Source organism: Malaclemys terrapin, chromosome 1 (genome assembly GCF_027887155.1).
Source record: "Malaclemys terrapin pileata isolate rMalTer1 chromosome 1, rMalTer1.hap1, whole genome shotgun sequence".
Taxonomy (NCBI): Eukaryota; Metazoa; Chordata; order Testudines; family Emydidae; genus Malaclemys; species Malaclemys terrapin.
In genome coordinates, this window is record NC_071505.1 from 228087486 (window position 1) to 228110218 (window position 22733).

Sequence of the window (22733 nt, forward strand, 5' to 3'; positions counted from 1 at the left end):
GCTAGTACTTTTTTTCCACTGTTTACTTAAAATTCCACACATGTATTCTAGTACGTTTAGATGTTTTCAAAATAAATCTAAACTCTTTAGGACAAAAGGTAAACTAACAAGTTTGTAGACCACTCCCATCTTGCCTCCAACTTCTTTTTTCTCTAGACCATCCAAACACAGAAGTAGAGTTAACATTGTTTTCAGCTCAAAGAAATAAATGGGAGTCCATTTTAAGATACTTAACCAAAGTAACTTTACAAATGTTTATTAAAAAAAGGCACAATGTTAATAGTCTGAGGTTTCAATGACTAATTCTTAAGAGGTTGAGAAATCTAAAGAAGGATCCACAATCCTAATTAATTGAAAGCTTGTTTAAAGAACCCCAAAACAGCTATTGGCATGTTTCAGAGTGCTTGACACTTGACAATGATACATATGAAATACATTTGTTGGTGAAGGTAAGCAAGGCATTTCATTAGTTTAATGATTACAGTCAAAGAATCTCATCTACAATATAGTAACTTTTCCATCAATAACACACTTGCATGTTTTAACATTTTAATCCAGGAAAAAAATAGAGTAATGGGGCAAACTGGTTTACCAATGATTTTCATAATTAAAAAAAAATCCATTTAAAGCTCTTTGTCATCAACTTCCTAAAATAAACATGTACATGTTCTCTTTAAAATGAGTTCTCATTAGATACATTAATATTTGAATGCACAGAGATTTGCAGGTTTTGGCAGGAAAAAAGTTTGCGCTAGTCCAAATGATAACCTTATGTAAAAAGGTTCATTTGTTTACTATATGAATTACTGTAATTCTCCAGATTCTCACCTATGCACTTACCAGATGCACTTTTAAGTAAAATTGTCACACAGTGTTTTGTAAAATTGCACAAAAACTGAAGTTATATTACAAACAAAATCTCCTTGGTACAGCTGGTCAAACTATTCATTGTAACCAGTATTAGTTACAAACCTAAGCCCCAGTCCTTCAATTGACAACATATAAGCAGACTGCTGTGCCTGAATGGAGCACCACTGACTTTCCTGGGGCTCCATACAAGTACAGCAGCCCCTGTGTGCTATTAGCTGCAGGACTGAGGCTTTTTTCTGCTGTCAGTCCTTCATGAACCCAACAGAGGTCCTCGAATTATTCCCAAGCATTTGCTGAATCGTGTGGAGAGTAATTTTTAGGAACTCAGTTCAGAGTAGGATGACCAGATGTCCCATTTTTAAAGGGACAGTCCCATTTTTGGGGACTTTTTCTTATATAGGCGCCTATTACCACCCATCCCCTGTCCCATTTTTTCACAGTTGCTATCTGGTCACCCTAGTTTAGAGTGCTCTTGATTATCCACGTTGCAGATTGTTTCTGCTTTCTGACTGGATGACAAAACCTTTCAAAACTGAAAGTATATATAATGGCCTTCTGTTAAAACTTTCAGGTGAGCAGTCATGGAAATCTCCGTCAGTCCCAAATTGCATACAAATTAATTCTTGGCAGCTGTTTGAATTCTCACGAACACCAGAAAGACACACCCAGCCAAATGAAAAGCAGCCAATGTAGGGTTCTGATTTGTAAGTCAGGCTTTTCCTTTTTTGATCAACTCTATTTTAGTTAATCGGTATAAAAAGCAACTTTGAGACTCTGGGGGATGCACTGAAGCACCTTGGGGCTTTCTGGATCTGTACCAGACAGACATAGTGAAGAAAAACGATAAAAAGAAACACTTTTTTTTCCTTAGAGGACAGATATAAGTACTTCCTTCCTGCTAAGCTGACCCATGCAGCTGCACAGATAACACCATTGTCAAATACACACACACACAGACACACACACTCATTTGGTCAAATATTTCAGATGACATGGCTACTTTTTTAAGCTAACAGTTTGCATTCAGGTGCCCACAAAATGTAACATTTACTAGAATTTTTTTTTTTTTAAACTTCACTTTCAAGTGAACTGTGCGGGTGTCTTCACTAGTACGATTACCCAATTTAGGGTGAGTATACGCAGCACACAGCAGCGAGCCTCTCCATTCAGGTTAACAGAGTTGGGCTCCTGGGACTTGCGCTGCCGCACTAAAAATAGCTGGGTAGACGTCGCAGCGTGGGCTGGAGCTCCTGCTGTGGAGCCCACCCACTTCTCTAAGCTTCAGAGCCCGCCCACTAGCCTGGGCTGCAACTTCAAAGCACAGCCTCCACTGCTATTTTTAAGAGCACTAGCGTGAGCCTTGCTAGCCCAAGTCTGTCAGCCCAGAGTGGGAGGCTCCCTGTTGTGGGTGCTGTAGATGTACCCATACAATGGTACAATGTTAGAGCTGCGTCTAAGTAATGGTACATTAACAGATCTACTGATGTTTTTTTTTTTAAGGGGTAAGGAAAAGGGGCTAGCCAGAATAGTAGTCAGTTCAGATATACACCAGCGATAGTTCTTGCCACAAGAGCAGAGTTGAGAATTAAAAGGCACAAGTTGTTTCAGACCATCACTATTTTAAGGCCAATTGTCAGTGGGCAACACTGCGCCTCACAGGGCTAACCACAGAAAAACGCTCAGGTATTTGAAAACATCCCTCCCATCCTTTCCGAGGATATTTCAACAGGACTACATTTTTTTTTCATGCAATTTTGAAACTCAAGCCCCTGCTGTTTACATTGTGTTTTTTTTCAGGCAGATATGCAGGTTTTCTATCCAGTTTTGCTCATCTTTTCTTCACCTTGAGTTTCCCTGGATTATTTCTGCAGAAGTGTTCGCTGAACTGAAAAAAAGAAAAAAGAAAAAGAAACAAATATACAAACAAAATAACCAAATCAAGCTTAGTACAATTCTCTATCAATATATGAGAATCCAACTTGTAGAACAGCGCTTCTTTTAAAAGTGTGAACACTCTAATCTTAGCAAATAAATGGGCATTTGATATTGTGGGGTGGGCGGAGGCCCAATCTGTCTGTAAGCAGAATTCTGCTTGCAAAAAAAGGGGTGGCTGCATGTTTTTGCACCCACGAGTAACTTGAAGACATACATTTGAGTGACATATATGGCTACCTAATTTACATCTGCAGTCAAGTATTCAGACATACAACTTCTAAGAACTGCCCCTTCAATTCACTGTGGATGCAACAAAAAAGGGATAGTTTTGCAGGCACAAATTGTGTCTACAAGAGTGATTTTGGGTCATGGGAAGTTTAGCCTTATCTATGCAATATACAGTTATAGTAAACTCAGACTGGAATGTAACATGCTTGCATATGCATCTAGGAGAAAATGGTTAGATTTCAATGTATACAAAAAATTTTGGTTTTGTGGGGTTTTATTAAACCCCTAAAAAAAATCACTAATTGTATAACAATTGTGGTAAATCACAACTAAGTCCAGGAATCCTAAACTAAGTTTAAACTTTCAACCTACTCTGTCTATAACTCATATATGAAGCTGAATTTTGCAGAGCTCTTACAGTATTATATTTATCTATATTACAATGGTAACCTAATCCAGGACCTTATAAAGGTATATTTCACTATGGGGAAAGGGATAGGATACAGTGTTAAACTAAAATCTAATGAATATCTAGACATTTTAAATCTGCTCTTCTCATGAGCTAATATAACCAGATTAATTTTACAAGAACTAGAATTAATATCTGTATTTAAACTATTTGTCTGAATATCTCAGGTTTGAGGTGAATATTCAGAACTATCTGCACTCTCGACTTCAGGAAGCAGTTGGAGAGAAAGGTACTTGCTTTATAGTTTTATAAAATAATTGATAATATATTACAGAAAAGTTTATACAAGAGATCTTGAACCAGCTAACAAGTCTGTGGGGACAAACTGACTGCACTGAAGTAATAAGGCAGGTAACTCTTTGCTCAGATTTAAAAGGTAGAAAAGGTTCTGCTCTGACGCTGGTTTTAAACTAAGCACACAGGAGGACATATAGTTACTCATAACCTATACTCTTGTGAGAGGCTCAACTTTATTTTGTTAAACATATCGTACATTCAGAAGCCTCTCCAAAACTTCAGTGTCTTGCTGAGTACTCCCATTCATCCCTTCATTAGCCAGTCAGAAGGGGTGAAACTGACACAAGCCAAGTATGTTTTCTGGCTGTCACCTATAACACTTCAACAATTCCCGTATCCAAATTTGTCTAGGGCTTCCTAGAGCCAGGTTTCCTACTCTGGCAATACATCATCAATTTCCCTAGCCAATCATTTTAAACAGCCATGTCTGCATTGCACTATGGAGTTGGAGCTAATTGAAAAAATTCCTAGCAGTCATGATCAGACAAAAAAAAAAAAAAAGAGTTTGCTATTTTATGCTTCTCTTTTATAAAAGATTCTTTGTGGTGCACAACAGTATGCTAGTCAGTTTAATTTTCCCTGCCTCCAGCTTGCTTTTATGTAACTGCATCTTTGTTCAAATACCGTTAACCTTTTATTAATGCCAACTCTGGCAGAGCTTTATTGGTCTAGTGTCACACAGCACAGCTATGGCTCCAGTCAGACTCCCAACACATCCCACTAAACAGACCAGCCAGCTACCATTCCATATCATTTTTCAAATAATTGATTTAAAGTAGCAGCTTTGTGTTCTTTTGGTTCACAATTATACCCATTTACATTCCCACTACTTCCTTACACATTTTAATATTTCACCATAAAGAAAAAATGCAAAAAAAAGTGTTATTAATTTGCTTTAGTTCCACATTTTTACCATCTAATATAAATGAAACTCAATTTGAAACTTGTTTCAGTCCAAAATTAGTTTCTCTTGCAGGTATAAACACTTGGCTACAAGAATGTATAGTGCAAGTGATAAGTCTCTCTAGGAGATTAATTTCTGTGATGCAAGTCCACAGAGATTCCTGCCAAAAATTTTGCTCTTCCCTCCAGATCCTTTTCTTACCAGGTGGCTCTGCATGTGCTCCTTGCTGACTTTCCATATTAACATTCTCTTGATCTCCTGAGATACAAACACAAACATTGTAAGACATCAGGCATTTGTATTACCTGCATTTCCCTAAGACTGGTAATGGCAGAAACAAGAGCAAACATGAGAGAGGCTGGGAATGCTCTGTAGCAAAGCAACTTAAAAAGGTAAGGCCTGTGAAACCACTGATGGATGGTTATAGCCTCCTTACACTGACTAGGCGGCAAAGTGATCATCCTCTGGAGAAGCTTCTCTAGATGATGGCCACTGGAAGCATAGGGTACGTAATTCAGAGCTCCTACAATAGCCTAGACCAGGGATCAGCAACCTTTGGCACGCAGCCCGTCAGGGAAAGCCGCTGGCAGGCCAGGACGGTTTGTTTACCTGCAGCATCCGCAGGTTCGGCCGATCGCAGCTCCCACTGGCCGCGGTTCACCTTTCCAGGCTAATGGGGGCTGTGGGAAGTGGCACGGGCCAAGGGATGTGCTGGCCGCCCCTTTCCGCAGCCCCCATTGGCCTGGAACGGTGAACCCCGGCCAGTGGGAGCTGAGGTCGGCTGAACCTGTGGATGCTGCAGGTAAACAAACCGTTCCGGCCCGCCAGCGGATTTCCCTGATGGGCTGCAGGCCAAAGGTTGCTGATCCCTGGCCTAGACAACTAAAAGAAAGAAGAATGCCACCAAGAGCAAATGAAGCATTAAGTTGCATCCAGTAAACATGTTATTGCCCTTGCAAGTTATTTGGGGGAAAGTTTTGTGCTGTGTGACATTTCACGTAGTGGTCCTGGCCTTCATATCTTTGGTTTAGGAAGACAGTGGGGGAGAAGAGAGGAATAGAAACCAATGGTGGGAAGATGAATATCTCAAAAAGGAATAAACTCTCCTGTGCTGTTATTAGAAGCCTAATGTGTGGGAAACAACTGTGTACTTAGTCTTCATAATTCACAAAGTGTGGGTTAGCCTGGGCCCACTAGTGATATTACAGAGCCAAGATAGTGACTCTATTGTTAAAGTTGCAAGGCAGTTTCCACTGTAAACATTCCGCTTCCCACTCCCCATTTCCTCTAATTTTTTTATTTCCCCTCCAAAAGTGTTGCTTAAACTCTCTCATACTTGCTCTTTGGCAAGTAGAGATTTTTTGGAAACATTTGAGAGTCCTCAGTCCAGCTTTTTCTGAGCTATGGGATTGGGGGAGGGGGGGAAGTACCCTCCTATATCTTTTTTTTTTTAAATCTATTTTTTTTGCCAAAGCATCTCTCAAACAGCTTAGTTTTAAGCCTCACTTAAAATATATTATTCCTTCATGATGACTGCTAATGCATTGGGCCACTAAGACTGGCTGATATGTTTTATAAAATTCATTACTAAATTCCATATAAACTTTCTAATTAAGAGCCTCAACAGATCACAAAGGAAAAAAAACTAGTTAAAATCTTACCACTTGCTTTGAAACAGAGTTTCTTCTTATGGTAAGCAATGAAGCTAGATACTGCTCCAACAACTGCTACAGCCACAGCACTTATAATTCCAGGTATCACTCCTTGAGAGGCTATAAACAAGACATTTTTTTTTTCTAGATATAAATGAGGACAGACTTGGATTCTTTCTCAAAAGATATACAAACTCTGAATGTTTCGAAACAGCACTAACACTTGAAGTAATCTTAGACATTGATTCTGCCTTCTTTTCATGGATTTTGAAGAGTCAAGCATAGATTTAGAACAGTTAATTTTTCAAGTAGTACATATTATTAAGCAGCATGAGAGCATTCCATTATGGTGATTGGCATGGTATGAAGTATATTCATACAAAAATGAGTGGGCACTATGAAGTCTGGATCTAAACCTTGTGAAATGCTGTGTGCAAGGTTCACATTTTCTACTCTAATAACTCACAGTTTTTGACCCATCAGAAGCGAAGTATTTAAAAAAAGGTGACAGGAACAAAGCTGTTTGAAATAAAAATGCTAGATTTTGTATAATATTTTGAAGCTGAAAAGCACTGTCAGTGCTTATTGGCACTATTAAAATTCTAAACCTGCAGGCAATAAAAGGAATGCCTAATGTTAGATGTTTAACTTTTTAAAGATGATGTACAGATACAATAGATATATGAAAATCCATGCATTTACCTGCCGAATCTCCTCCACTCTTGGGATTGGTATCACCTTCTCCTGTAAGAACAAATAATTTCATTACTAGAAGAATCTTTTGTAGAGAACAGTCTTATCACAATGAGAATCCGCGCTCTATGTCAATGCATCATGCAAAATGACCCACTATCTCCGGATGCTACATTAACAAAGTCAATACAATGGAAACAGACTTCAAGTTTAAATAATAAAGAAATTACACAAAATATGTTAAAAGAATACTCAGGTTGCAAAGTCAAGCATTCAAAAATAGGAAATGCCAGACCTAGGGTTGCCTGTGCAAACTTAATTCAGTCCCATTGGGTGTATTTATTGTGATACACTCTTTAATTACATGATCACAGACCCTTTTTTTCTAATGGACCCTGTACCAAATGCATAGGATGGATGGTTCCCAGGGAATGAGTAGCTAATTCAATATTTTATCTTATTCTCATGGTTCAATAGAGAGTCCCAAGGCCTAATTTACTGCACACCATTAAAACTCTGCTTTAAATACAAAATTATTAGATTTCCTCATGGGGTTTTCTATGGTGATTATCACCAAATTATCTAAGTGTTTTACAAACGTTAACTTAGTTTCACAACTGCTCTGTGTGGTAAGGTAGCATTAGCATCTTCATTGTACAGATGGGAAACTGAGGCTCAGAGATTAAGGATACTAATGTTGAGTGCCAGAGTATTTAGCATTATATAGCACTCTCTGTGCTCAAAGCTCCACAGCTCCCACTGACTTCAGTTGCAGCTGTAAGTGCTCAGCACCTCTCCAAGTCAGGCCCCGGGGTCTCAAGCTGGGAATCTCAGAAATGAATACAATTAGTGGCCACCTGTGAAAAGTGTGGTTTAACTCTGTGGCAGAGGCAGCAATAGAATCCAGTTCTCCTTTCCAGCATTCAACTGCCTTAACCATAGGGGACTTTTCTTTCCGTTCTTGCAGTCCCCTGCCTCATTCACTACACACCTTCCAACTTCTGCAACAAGTGAGGCAGGGGTGCTATAAGTAACAGCCTTACTCATTAGAAACTCTGATTCATTCCCAGAGTGCCACCTGTCCTCTGCACTGAATGATGCAGGGATCCTATGTGATCGTGCAATTGAAGTCTATCACAGTGCACAGGCAACCTTGGTTCTGGTATTTCTTAACTTTTAAATGGTTGACTTTGCAACCTTAATATTCTTTTAACATGGTTGTGTGTATAATTTTCTAGGCATTTGAAAAGCAAGCTGAAATGTGAATTCCATCAGGTTATGCCACAGAGGCTGGAACCTTTAAATCCACCACACGGACCTCTGCCATTTGAGCTAATGGAGTACTGGTAGCAGTAGTAAGTTGCCATCCTCTCTTTGGATGAATCATCAGATGGTGAGGAGACACTCTTTGTCAGTGCATTTCACAGATACCTTCTGACAGCTGGGAATGCTGACACTGAGGAATCTCAGGTGCTGAAGGTATGTGCTCTAGTGGGCACAGACCCTTCTGCCCCACCCTCTCTAACATGTCCCAGTCCTGTCTCTTCCCCACACCTGACTTCTCCTCCTACCCTCAAGTTCCTAGTCTCCATAGCTTGTTGTCCCAATCTATTCTTTCCCACCCCCACTCCAACTCTTGTCCCCTCTGTTCAAGTCAGGTGGCTTCGTCATCCTTGCTGCCTGGTGCCAGCACAGAGAGGATAGGAGAGAGTCTCCCTGTTCTCCGTTCTGATACCTGGCAAATGGTCTGTGATCACGTAATTAAAGAGTGTTTCACAATACAAAGCAGCATGTAGCAATTGGGAGCAGTAATCACAGGGAAAGTCCTGCTCACCCGCTGAAGACCTTGGCTGGTGCATGTTCTGTGCAGACGGGATTCTCAAGAAAATTTAACTGAGTGTTTGCAAACAGATTTTTCAAAGGTTTATAACTTGGCCAAATACCAGTGCGCTTTTTCCCCATGGGAACAGCAAGATGCACATTACTGGCACCAGGGATATTCCTATGCCAAATTTCAAGTCTCTGTTCCAAAGTAAGGCACTAGAGCTTCTCAACAGAATGGTTGGGGAATTTTTTTCCCAAAAGCACCTAAGTCCTATTTTCAGAAGAGACTTAGGCTTTTAGTAACCTAAATCTCACTGAAAGTCAATAGGACGTAAGCTCCTAAGTCACTAGACATGGTGCTGAGGTGCAGTTGGAAATTTTACCCACTGTGAATGCTGAAACAAGTACCACTTTCACATCATTGTAGTTTTAAACCTATTGTTTAGGATTCCTGAATCAATTCCACTCCCTTGGATCACCAATTTTTCTGAATGAACAAAGTACATAATGGTTAAATTGGAAGATATCAATGCCCGTGCCTCAAAGAGACCAGGACAAAATCTAGCATTCCTAACTCATTTTAACCAGCTTGTGACACACAAGTCTTAGGCAAAAACTAGATAGCAGTGGGTTTTACTGTGAAGTGTTGGACATTATCTTACCCCTTTTTTCTGGTGGAAGTTTACCATCAACTAAGTCTTCATCCTTAAAGCTGCCTGTAAGAGTAAATAAAATGGTTATCCTTCCTTTTTAAGTGTTTATAACTGATATTGACTCTTCCTTTAAACTACCATGACATGTTCATCCTTGATCTCTTAACCCCTTTTTAGCTTCTATAAGCTGATAGGAAACTTGAGCCATCTGAAAAATAACTATTGGAACACTTGTTTATTCATGACATGCTGAAAACTATGTTTTACTTCATACATGACAAAATCCAAGGTTTAAGGCAGACTCTTAAGAACAAACTTAGTGCAATGCCATAACTACTCTCCACCACTGGTTTGTCTCTCACCCACAAAGGTCTATTAAAAATTCAGCTAGTTTATTTGTGATTTCCATAGAGCAGATTCCATATTAACACAAAGTAGAGCAAACTCCAGGTTAACACAAAGTAGATTCAAAATGTGCATATGAGATACTAAAAACAACCTTTCTACCAATTAGCAAGTTTGGTTGGAACAGCACTAGGACTTGCAGTTCCCATTGACTTGAATGAAATCTGTGGGAGCTCATCTTGTCAAGGTGGGGAGGGGATAAATCAGATCACTTATTTAGGTGCTTTGCTTTAGGCATTCAAATGCAAATATTGACCTATGCACACCTTTTCTCTTTTTTAAAAATGAAAACAAAGGAAACTGACTCTCTGCCATCTATTACCTTGCATGATTTGTTTGCAAAATCAAGCATCAAGCATTTTCTCTTAGTTCTCAACTGTTCTTTCATCACGTCTAAGTTAATCAAGTTCATTATTTGCATAGTCAGAAGTAAATGCCTGGATGTACCAAATCATTTAAAGATGAATGGTTCATTTGAAAAGAAAAGTAAATAGAATGGTCTGACTATGATGGCTGACAAATGCTATTTAAAACATTTACAAAATTCTTACCACCAGTATTGTCCTTGCTTCCAGGCTGAGGTTTTGGGTGGTCATCTATTGACAAATATTGTTAGGGGGAAAAAGAGTTAAAATTGCAAATGAGTAAAGTGCAGAAACAAGCTGAATAATCTATACCCACCTTTCCCATGTTTCTCTGTCTTCCTCCCCTCACCCCCCAAAAGCACCTCCATAACTTATGTTTACTAATATTATGGCAGCTGACTTCATCCACTGTGTTCAAGATTGTAAATAAGAATCTCTTGAGAACCCTTCTATTTCCAACTATCACACCTCATTTCGATTTGTGTGTCTGAAGTTTAGGGCCTGCTCCCGCTCCCACTGAAGTCAATAGCAAAACTCCCATTGAATAGAATGGGGAGCAGGCCTGGGCACTAACGTGGAATTTTTAAAACTAGGTAGCTAGCATCAAGTATGCATCAACTTTAAGACTATGGAACTGAATTTATTTCAGACTGCCAGCTTTGTAGGTCTCAGTCTCAAAAAAAAAAAAAAAAAAAAATCAATACATGTGAAGAAGAAAATCGGTTCATTTTGAGTTAATTCTAGTTATGAACATTTAAAATTAGCAAGACCCCAAGACAACCTCATCTCATTTTATTTATATATACACACAGCAATAAATGCACATGGAAGTGTGTACTATGCATACAACTTACACACACAGTTGATTCTACAAACATGCAATTAACTAATAAAGGCCACCAGTTCATCTGTTCTGACTGGCAATTCTATAAAAATGAAGACTTTTTTTTTTCCATTTACAAGAAACAGTAAAAGAAAAAAGGAAACAAATAAACATGGTGATTTACTTTGCCACTCCAATGCCCTAAAATGTCATGAAATTTGAACAGTAAGGTTGAACATTTTGATGTACTGATAATTAAAGATTTAAAGTCACAAGTGTATCCAATGTCCTAGAAAACCATGATTATAACCTGAGCAACTTTTCACATAAAGAGCCTGCATCCTAACCAGGCAATAACTTTACAGATTTCAAAACTTGCATATAATTGACCAAGATCCTTCTAACAGAGGCATTCATGGCCTTTTATAACACCATGCCTCTTCTATGACTAAATGAACTAAAGGACCAAACATTGTTACAGTTCTGGAATTCTGTGCCCTTTGTTAGTTCCCACAGACAAGCTTCCCCCTTCCCAACAGTTGCCAGTAATGCTGAAGCACAGCAATGCTAGTGTGATACCACTTTTACGGGTGTTGTTCAGCAATTTAAAGAGTTAACAGACACTACCTGCCAAACTATGTTCCACTTCACTAGTGAGAGAGTGGCAAGGATATTGCAGTTTGCTCATGTGACTTAGCTGAAATACATTAAAGACTTTGCAAAGAGATTATCCCAGAGGAAAGGAAAAGGCTCCCTTTCTGACAACAGACTCCCACTTCCTGTCATAAAGAGCATATTATCCCTCCTCCCCCTTCTTTCTAGGGAGTGATTAGAAAGGTAATATTTTCAAATTACAACGACTTCTAGGAATGGTATATTAGTCAATTAGTGCTATCTAGTGAAAATAAGGTGATGAAACATACCCAAAGCCAACTAATCAAAAAAGACATTTGGAAAAACAAAAAAACCCAAAGCCATTAATGCACTCAAACGAGGCCTCTAACTCAACAGCAGAAACTCATGGATCCTCAATACCAAATTCTACTACATCAATTTCTGTGCGTGGCACTGACCTCACTTTAATCAAATCCCTCTTGATATTCACTTCTTCCAATAGTCCTACAAGCTCTAACTCACCTCAATCTAATGCCATCATCACCCCTATTTTAAAAAGCCATGAAGTTGTTCCTTGGATATCTTTTAGACCTGATCTTGCAATCAGCTCTGCCCAGGCAACCCCCAGGGCCCACTGCAGGACACTCTAATTATGAAGGCTTCAGTATACAAAATATACAGGTTAACATTCCATGGTTCTACTTAGTAGGATTCCCTACTTACCTCTGAGGATCCCCCTTCCATTTAGCAAAATGGGATGAGCAGGGTGGTCACAGCCACAAGGTTTGCCCGCAACCCATGTACTAGGCTCTAACAACTCAGAATAATAATACCCAGCTCTTATATAGCATTTTTCATGAGTAGATCTCAAAGTGCTTAGCAAGCTTGCAGCTTCCCCATCTGTAGAATGGGGATAATGACACAGATGTCCTTTGCAAGGCACTTTTGAGGTCTACTGATGACAAGTGATATACAAGAGCTACATATTTATTATGCATTGTTATAGTCTAATTCATGGGTTGCGAACAAATCTTAGGGCTGTGACCATCCTGCTCGTCCCATTTTGCTAGCTAGTACAAAACCCCAATGAGGCTGCATGTGCATTTGTTTTTAAGAGACTGCTTTTAATGGAGTTTTTTTTAATTCACTGATAAATCTAAATGCACATTCTGAAGGCTCTAATTATTGTTTTCCTGATTATGGACTAGATCATGACTAACATCTAGTCCTGAGCAAGGGACAGCGTGTTGTTGCACTGCCCCCAAAGAAGCAAAAGAGGGAGATTGTGACTCAGTCTCAGTATCCCTCCTCCTGGTTTCCCCCCTTGACTCCAGGGAGGCAGTAACTGCACTGTATTTGTTGCAGCATATATCCCCAGCACAGCTATGCCACCAAGCAGATTGAGAGGGTGAAGCCTATGTTCTGCCCCTCTCACCCACCTTTGTTAGGGGGGAGAAGTAGTAGCTCTGTGTAGCCTGCTTTCCCTATTATCTGCAAAGCATGTAGCCAGCAAAAGGGTGCTAGGGTGTCCTTATGCTCTTATTCCACCATGCTAGTTAAGACACAATTTAACCCTGAGATATAGTAAAATACAATTTCAATGTGGTGGTTCAGCAAATGTCAGAGACAAATGCGTTCCCTGCAGACTGAGGTATGTATGACATCACCAAAAGATTTGCTAGCCAATAACTCAGTTTTGCCATGCCACTGCCTAAAGCCTAAAAAAGTCATTATTACAGTAACTCCTCGCTTAACGTGTAATTATGTTCCTGAAAAATGCTACTTTTAAGTGAAACGATGTTAAGCGAAACCAATTTCCCCATAAGAATTAATGTAAATGGGGGGGTTAGGTTTCAGGGAAAAATTTGTCATATATATATTTATACACTCACTCACACACACACACACACACACACACACAGTGTAAGTTTTAAACAAACAATTTAATACTGTACACAGCAATGATGATTGTGAAGCTTGGTTGAGGTGGTGGAGTCAGAGGGTGGAAGAGGGTGGGATATTTCCCAGGGAATGCCTTACTGCTAAATGATGAACTAGCACTCGGCTGAGCCCTCAAGGGTTAAAACATTGTTGTTAATGTAGCCTCACACTCTACAAGGCAGCACAAATGGAGGGAGAAGACATAATAGACGCATGGCAATGCCCGCAAACATTGCCTGCGGAAACGGAACATGATGATGAACCCACGCTATCCCACTGGAGCGCACCACTCCCACTACTTTCCAAAGTGCTGGGGGGTGCATGTGTGTGTGAGAGAGAGAGACAGACAGACAGAGACACATACCGTGTGTGTGTGTGTGTGTGTGTGTGTGCGTGTGTGAGAGAGAGTGAGACACACATTGCATCTTTAAGTATGTTGACACCACTCTAAGTACACTGCCTTTTTAAGTAGATCAGCAAGTTGAGACAGCAGTTCCCTCTGTCCTGAGCCCTGTAGTGTCCCCCATCCCTGCTTTGTGGAGATGGGGTACAGGAGTGGGTGAAGGGGGACTCCCTGACATTAGCCCCCTTCTTTTCCCCCCACTCCCTGCACAGCAAGCAGGAGGCTCCTGGGACCAGCTCCAAGACAGAGGGCGGGAGCAGCACATGGAAGTGGGAGGTGGGACACCTGAACTGCCCGGCAACTGATCGTCTGCTGGGCGGCTGCCACACAGGGAACTTAGGGAAGCTGATGGGGGGTTTCTGGTCCATCCTGGTTCCAAGCCCCCACCAGCTAGCTCCAATGGGCTGCTCTTCCTGCAAGCAGTGGACAAAGCAGGCGGCTGCCAAACATGATAAGGGAGCATTGCGCAACTTTAAACGAGCATGTTCTTTAATAGATCAGAGATGTAACAACGAAACAATATTAACCGGGACAACATTAAGTGAGGAGTCACTGTATTATTAAAGACAGCTTGGTTCTATTATTTGATCCTCAGCTTGTCCCCAAAGAGGCCTGAAATGTGCACTTTAAAAAAAAAAGACACACTGGGATAATTTATCTCAGATATACAGCAATGTGTAACCATGATTCTTTGTCAGTAACTGCACATCTAAAATCACAATAAAGCATTTACTGTAAGATGCATTATGTGCCAACTTAATCACTACTCACCCAACTCCGGCTTTTTGGTAGCTGAACCAGGCTTCTTTGTAGGCTCTGGTATGTCAAGGACATAGACGTTAATACAAATTGAAACGTTGCTGATGAATACATTGCACAAAGATACTTAGAGAACAAGTTTAAACAGACTTCCTTTTAAAATAAGTGAAAGTATTAGACCAATAATTTTTCAAGTCTTCTACAGTTGTATGAGTTGCCCTTAAACATCGAAGTATTGCCACCAGACCACTTCTATGTGGTCCAGGTTCTGGTACACTCTTAGTCATACTAACTAGCACCTTATACCTTAAATTGTGCCAGAGAAGTTAATACAGCTACTCATGGAGAAAGGTGTTACGCATGTTCAGTATGGATGTCAGAATCTGCTCCTAAGTGTTTAAATTATGTTTTAACATTAATGCTAAACACTATATATAGAAAAATCGCACAAGAAGGGATTTTTGCAAGAACATATTACTTACCGGGGCCTAATGCATCTTCTAAGTTAAAGTCGTCTTCACCTATCAACACACACACACACAAAAAAAGCCAGAAATTAGCAGCAGAATGAGGAGAGATCTTTCTCACTCTGAAATACACCATTCTGATCCTGGTCAATGTTGCCCCACATGCAGCTAAAATAGAGGGAGTTTCTCAGTACTGTGGGCAGGAAGCAAAAGTGCTTCCCCCCAAACACTCCTTTAGAAGAGAAGGGATATGGGATTATTATAAGGGCCCTATCTGCAGACAATCTCAGTAAGGTCAGACAGTCTTCCATGGAGTAAATGCATTCTTCCCCATGAGGGGCAGACACCCCATCACTGGCAGAAAAGGGTTTAAAGTCAACCTAGGGAAGTTGTGCCAGAGGCAGCCAATCAGAAAAGGGCTGAAGGGAGCAGCCCATCAGTGCCAAGCAGGCCCAGATTAAAAGGGAGCTGCAGGGCAGAGGAGGGCAGTTCTCTGCTGGGAGCCCTGGGAGGAAGGACTGTGTCTCTGGAGGGCTGAGAGAACTGCCAGCATCCTGGACAGAGCAGTGCTGTGAGCAGAGACTGGGGGAGCGAGAGACAACTCCGGTGTTTGTAACTCTGAAGTTCTACTGTAGTAGTGTAGCCGCAGTAGCACAGACAGCAGCAAGGAGTGGCATAGGCTAGCTGCCCTGGACCCTGGGAGTATGTACTTGGCGCACCACTCCCTGCTGCCGTGCTATCGCAGCTAGGCTACTATTTTTAGCATGCTAGCTTGATGAGAGCTAGCACGAGTATGTCTATGCAAGCTGGAAATCACACCCCCAGCTCCTAGTGCAGACGTAGCCTTAGAACAGAAGACATTTGAAACAGACAAAAATAGGCCATCTGAAGGGGTGGAAGAAAAAAGCTCTTAATTGTAGTTGCTCTCTGAAGATAACCATCATAATGAATGCACTGGGTTTGTGGCTGGGCTCTTGCACAGCTAAGGCACGTATTCCAAGTTTCCAGAGGGGTGAGAGGCAGAGAGAGGAGAGGATCTTCTCACTACCCACTTTCCTTTACTCCACTCCTGAAAAATGCTATGGGACCTTTTAAACACCCAGCTCATGGAAAAACTACTTCATAGGAGTGGGCGTGCACATGAGACATATTGCCAGAATGATTCAGCGGGAACTCACACCACCTTAGAAAGGTATGCAAGATGCATCCATACCATCTTAGGAATTCAGCATAAAAGTGGATCACAAAGGCTGAAACTTATCCATCTTGCAAAGAGAATCTCTTCCGTTTAGGATCTGCAGATAAACTGGCCTGTTTCCAACGGGCATGCAAAAAGTCAAAATAGCCAGAAAATGGGACCTAACCCAGATAGGCAAAAAAATTAAAACACTTTATGTGAAGCACAAAAATCATCACATGAGGAATAGTTAAATTAAATCGAGGCTTTGGTGGAGTAAAAGGTATATTTGGAGGGGAGATACCAATTGCAGAGAAGAGGACTATTCACTGGTAGCTCCCTGCCTCCGCCATCACCTGACATTTAACACAAAGGAACTGTTCGTTTGAGCATCTCAGCTCATTGCCTCTGCCGTGGTGCGCCCATGAGGGGGAGACACAGTCTAAGAGAGCCAAGATCCAAAAAAGTACTGTAATGCTAAGGTTTTATCATTTTCACTTGTAAACATCACCCACAAATAAGACTGAAGCCTCTTTTTGACTGCTGGGCATGTATGATATGATCTGGGTAACCACTTAAAGCAGGAAGTCTTATCTTGTACTGACTGAAGTTACTGAGAGGTCTTCAGATATAGTCCTGTTTAGGGCCAGATTTTCAATAGCTCAGGATCCCCAGATGTCAAACTTTTTTCAAAATGAAAATCTGGCCCCAGTGGTGAATGCACTGCAATAATACAATTCTGAGCTGAGAGTTATGAATGATTGGGATGAGGTTCAGATACTAAGGAGAAGATTGAAAGCTTCTTTCCCAGCACAAATGGAGGAAAAAAAGGTTATTTTATAATTGTCCATGGATAGCATTTCATGAAATTTCCTCTGAAGCAACTAGTACTGGAAACCAGAAGGGATCAAGAATGCATCAATTATGTCTGTCTATGAGAGGCATAGTGCAGCATTAGAGCACTTTTTGAAACTGCTGTGCTACCTCCTCTCCATACACACAATATACAAATCCATGAGTTGCAAGTGTTCTCAAGCATATGAGCAGAAAGCTAGGGGGAAAAAACCTAGCCCCTCTAACAGAGCAGAAGATGCCAGCCTTGATGCCCTGACTGACACAGGCTATGCCAATTGCTGGAGACAGCTGGGAAAATAAATTTAAAAATATAAGATCTGAAGCACTAGGTAGGCAAAAGCTATTTCTGAGCAAATATAAAGCTTTGAAGGGCTGATGAATTGAAGGCCACTGAAGAGGGACAGACATTGAAATGGAACTCTGTTGCTGTGACTCATGGAAGCTTCTTCACTGAACGGGGTGGGAAAGGAAATGATAGCTAGAGCTAGTGGTAACTACATTCCACTGCAGAAGCTGGCATGAGACAACTGATTTAGAGGAGCTCCTGCTTTGGTCGTGAGCAAGAATACAGGCTGAGATTGAGGATTTATTATGATGCATTTCCACAGAGGGTAAAACAGCTTGTCCCAAGCAGGTTGCACAATTCCCTATAGTTATATTTAATACCACTCCTATTCTCCTGTAGCTTTTTTTAAATTTAAATTTAATTTAGTAATTTTGTATTAAGCTACCATGAGTTCAGCTGCTGTTGCTACAGTTTCAAGCTCAATGGTGTGAAAATCACCTCTGGTGTTTTTCTCAAATTTGGAGACTCCAGGAACACACAAAGTCCAAGGATAGTGACCACAAACACATTTTTCATAGGCTGTTTCTTACTTTCGCTTATTCTTATTAGCATCTATGCACAACATGTATGCTGCGGTCACGACAGGACATTCCATGATCTAACAATCCGGTGTCTCATGATCTTGAACAATACCCTGCAGTGTATTGCAATCTAGTTTTTTGTAACATCGAGCACATCTTTTATAGTGATCTTGTGACCTTCCTGGCATAACATTATTCCTAGATCACCCACTAATGTCAAGCATTCTTAAACCTGGCCTAGTATGACTAAGCTAAAAATTTACAGGTCTCAGCTTATAGGTCTTGTATTCCTGCCATGCTTTACTTATATACCTAACACACATTCATCTCTCCTAAATACACCTCTACCTCAATATAACACTGTCACCGGGAGCCAAAAAATCTTACCGCGTTATAGGTGAAACCGCATTATATCGAACTTGCTTTGATCCCCCGGAGCACTGCTTTACTGCGTTATATCAGAATTTGTGTTATATCGGGTCGCGTTATATCAGGGTAGAGGTGTAATTGTCAGTCTTACACTTCTATTATCCTACAATTTAAATCTATTTAGCATACATTGACTATCCGTGAAATAGCATATGAATTAACCATAACGCCAAATAACACAATGATAAATGGATGATAAAATGAACTAATTGGCTAAATTCTATACCCCACCAGTAATTCCATTTTTTCCCCCTCCTTCAGTGGACCTATAAGAAGGATGGGAATATCTGCTACCCAGCCATGAGGGACTAGTGCCATGGTAGGTAGGTCTGCACATATGCAATTAGTAAAAGCAACACTTTAAAGTATTTTGCACAATTTTATTTTTATTTGAAGTTTAAACCTAGGAACTGCTGTTCTGAGCTCACTGGCATTTGTTTCCAATTCAGTTATTTGCCTCCTGTCAACATACAGTGATCCAAGACTAAAAACATCTACTGCATATCCCACATTCTGACAGTCCTTTTTTTTTTCCAAAATAGTGAATGTCACAAACAGCTAGAACCAAAAAAGAAAAACAATTTACTAACAAGCAGCGCAGGAGAAAGTGAAAACTTTTTTATTCCTCTTAAATCTCTGTTCCCTTTATACCTCTGCAAAAACTTCTTTTTTTAAGTTTTAAGCAGAGAAACTTGAATGTGATGATGACTCACTGCGGGAGGAGCAGAACTTGCAGCTGTATTAGTCATCTCATTCTGGGCAGAGTTGTGGGCACCAGTCCTGATCAGGCAAAAACTGTGACAAGATGTTTACAGACGTTGCCAAGCAGCAGCTTATAATTAGCTCTGCAGCAGCATACCATGAAATCTTCAGAACTGAAATCTTGTACTGTAGTTTTCAGTCTGCAACCCTCGTACAAGACTTCACCTATCAAAACTTTGCTCATATATCAAATCTTTACGTTTATTTTCTATTAATTATTTGCACTGTGGTAGCACCTAGGATCTTCAGTCATGAACCGGGACCCTACTGTGCTAGGTACTATACAAAAAGACCCTACCTCAAAGAGCTTAAATTCTAAGTATGAGACAAGGATACAGACAGAATATGAAGTGAAGATTTTCTAAATACAAAAAAGGCAGCTATTTGCTGCATATTCAGTCCTGTTGGATTTAGCATGTTTACAGTCAGAAAACATTGGTGACCATGACAGTTAAGCTTCCTCTAGGACCAGTAAAAAAGAGAAACCTACATTTCTTTCATATTGCTCAAGATGTATTTGACTTACCAAGGTTATTTGTTCACATACAAAAGTCTCCCAACAGGCCTTTATGCAAAAAGAATGGTTTCTAGACACTCCTTCCAAGGTAGCAATGACATTTTTTTAAGTGACGGGGTACCTAAACAAGGAGCAAATAAGCAGTTGTCCATTATCACTTTTCAGCACCTGAAGCTGAATTTCAGAACAGACCATTCCTTCCACTGAACAGAAGTGAAAATATACACAGGATCCTTTGACAGACATGAACATCCATTCAAGAGGCCACCTTTCTCCCACACATACCCTAGTTTGAATTTCATGTTTCCACGTGTCTATGGTGCATGCTGGAACTCAGGGAATGCATCACAAATTATGTCGATCTGCGTTAATATCCATTCAAGACTGGATAGAGAAATTAGGAATTGTGGCACATTTTGTAACAAGAGAAACCTATTCACTGAGGGCTTGCATCACAAACAAAACAAGCTCTGGTGCTGATAATGTGGATGGCTTGACAGAAGCCTTTAGTTTAGGAATGAAGAGTTAGAGTGCTTTGAATCACCAGATGAACATCTGAGAGTACATAAGAGTAGGGTAAACAGGAGGTTACAGAATCTGGCACAAGGAGCTCAGCATTTAGTAAGACTAATGACAGCTGTTATCCAGAAACCAAAACCAGTCCTGCTGCGTAGCAACAACAAATCTGGGCGCCGCCTCTGAAGCCATTCAGTTGGCAGGACCGGCTCCAGGGTTTTTGCCGCCCCAAGTGGCGGGGGAAAAAAAAAAAAAAGCCGCAATCGCAGTTGCGATCGGCGGCACTCCGGCGGCAGCTCCACCGCGCCACTTTCTTCTTCGGCAGGAATTCTTCCCTCCAAGAGGGACCCGCCGAACAGCCCGACATGCCGCTCCTTCTCCTTGGCCGCCCCAAGCACCTGCTTGCTGGGCTGGTGCCTGGAGCCAGCCCTGTCAGTTGGGCTGGGTAGATTAAGGCCCAAAATCCAGTGTCCAACCTTCAAATCACTACCCAAATGCCAGAACTAATTCTATACCACAGTTTAGTTCCACAAGGTTAGGGTCAATAAGGACATAGGTTCAGAACTGAGGTGACTATTTTCCCCTAGGGACCTCAGTATGGTCTCAGAGCACACAGTCAGCTAGCATAGGGTTAAAATGTTTTCCATGTTTGTTTCTGGGAAAGTTATTCCTCCCAAAGGTGAGTTTACCACACTTGATTCTATTCAACATAAATTCTTATACTCAGTGAAGGCTTGGGGTTGACGCTACTGTATAATGTACTCATTGCCATGGCATCTGAGCACCTGACACAATCAGGACATTCTCAACGGCAAAACATCTCACTTGCTTACTGAAACGGACAACTTTTAATAAAGCCTTTCAAAGCTTAAGGAATGTATTTTTCACAATGGCCTCACCCCAGTTTCTTTTTGTGTGAACACAAAACTGCAGACACAAAGTGCACTTTGCAGATGCAAACATGAGCGTGTACACTTTACATAGCAGGGTGGATAAAAATCAATGATTTTTTTTATTTAAATTGAATTTTTTGATAAAATGCTTTTTGAGTAAAAACCTATCTAAAGATAGCTTTAATTAAGATACCTTTGAGCTATAATGTATCTCATCATGGAATAGGGATTATAAATTCTAATTCTATAGTATGAGACAATATATTCATGTAATATTTAAGAAAAGTTTGGTAAATGTGTTCCACTAGTTCATGGATTAGGAACCCAATTTTATGGGGTTCCACAGGCTTCTGTATAGATTAATTAGGTTAATCTTTCTATCTACCCAATGGGACTCAATGCTCAGTCTAGAACAGGGATCGGCAATGTTTGGCAAGTGGCTCGACAGGGTAAGCCCCCTTGTGGGCCGGGAAGGTTTGTTTACTTGCCGCCTCTGCAGGTTCGGCCGATCACAGGTCCCACTTGCCACGGTTCCCCACTCCAGGCCAATGGGGGCTGCGGGAAGCAGCGGCCAGCACATTCCTCGTCCCGCGCCACTTCCCAGGCCAGTGGGAGCCACGATCAGCCGAACCTGCAGACGTGGCAAGTAAACAAACAGGCTCGGCCCACCAGGGGGCTTACCCTGGCTAGCTGCGTGCCAAACGTTGCCAATCCCTGGTCTAGAAGATACCATCAGAGGTACTTAGTTTTGCAGTTCTCAAACTGTGGATTGGTGTCTCTAGAGGCAACATGCTTGTTAACAGCAAAAATGTTTTAAATAAATAAATAATATATAAAGGTGATAAATAACAGACCTCAACTCTATTGTCCCTCTGCAATTTGTGTACACAGAGTCAATTCCTTACCTCTCTCTAAAAGTGCAAAGTTTCAAAAAGTTCAATGAATAGAAGATTGTTCGGGGTGAAATAGAGCTGGACAAGGAGAAGTCTGGAGATAAATGTGAGAAGTGAGGGACATATGCTTGTTTTGTTAAAATATGATATGTTTGCTGTTGAAGAAAAAAATCCAGAATACTTAACTTTGTTGTTCTATTTAAATAAAACAATTTAAATGTCTGTCTGGTGATGTTCTCCTCCTAATACAGCATGGCAAGAAAATCGTCCAAATATTAATGATTAACCTGTTGAATTGGAGATAGTTCACCTCCCAATGACTTCATAAATATCTGCTTCAATTACCTTTGGTAAATGAAATAACCGAACAATCATTCATTTTCTGATATAGCTATAAAACTAATCTGAAAAATTTTCAAAATAAACGTTTAAAAATGTATAATATAGTGTGCACCTTCTAAAAATGAAGCCTACATCTATCTCTGAGTTGTGAAGAATATGTATTAAAGTTATAACAACCA

At 40.6% G+C, this 22733-nt stretch overlaps 1 protein-coding gene across 1 annotated transcript in view; it reads right to left on the bottom strand.

Annotated features, from left to right (window-relative positions):
- Nucleotides 1-240: 240 nt before the first annotated feature.
- The window catches only part of CD99 (CD99 molecule (Xg blood group)), a 35160-nt gene continuing 12667 nt past the window's right edge, over nt 241-22733 (bottom strand). Inside the window, exons 2-9 of the mRNA XM_054008461.1 lie at nt 15319-15357; nt 14849-14893; nt 10482-10526; nt 9535-9588; nt 7058-7099; nt 6365-6475; nt 4905-4961; nt 241-2755 (exon numbers count right to left, since the gene is read on the bottom strand). Coding sequence (XP_053864436.1) covers nt 2730-2755; nt 4905-4961; nt 6365-6475; nt 7058-7099; nt 9535-9588; nt 10482-10526; nt 14849-14893; nt 15319-15357 — 419 coding nt within the window. The 3' untranslated portion in view covers nt 241-2729. The remainder of the gene's footprint in view (nt 2756-4904; nt 4962-6364; nt 6476-7057; nt 7100-9534; nt 9589-10481; nt 10527-14848; nt 14894-15318; nt 15358-22733) is intronic.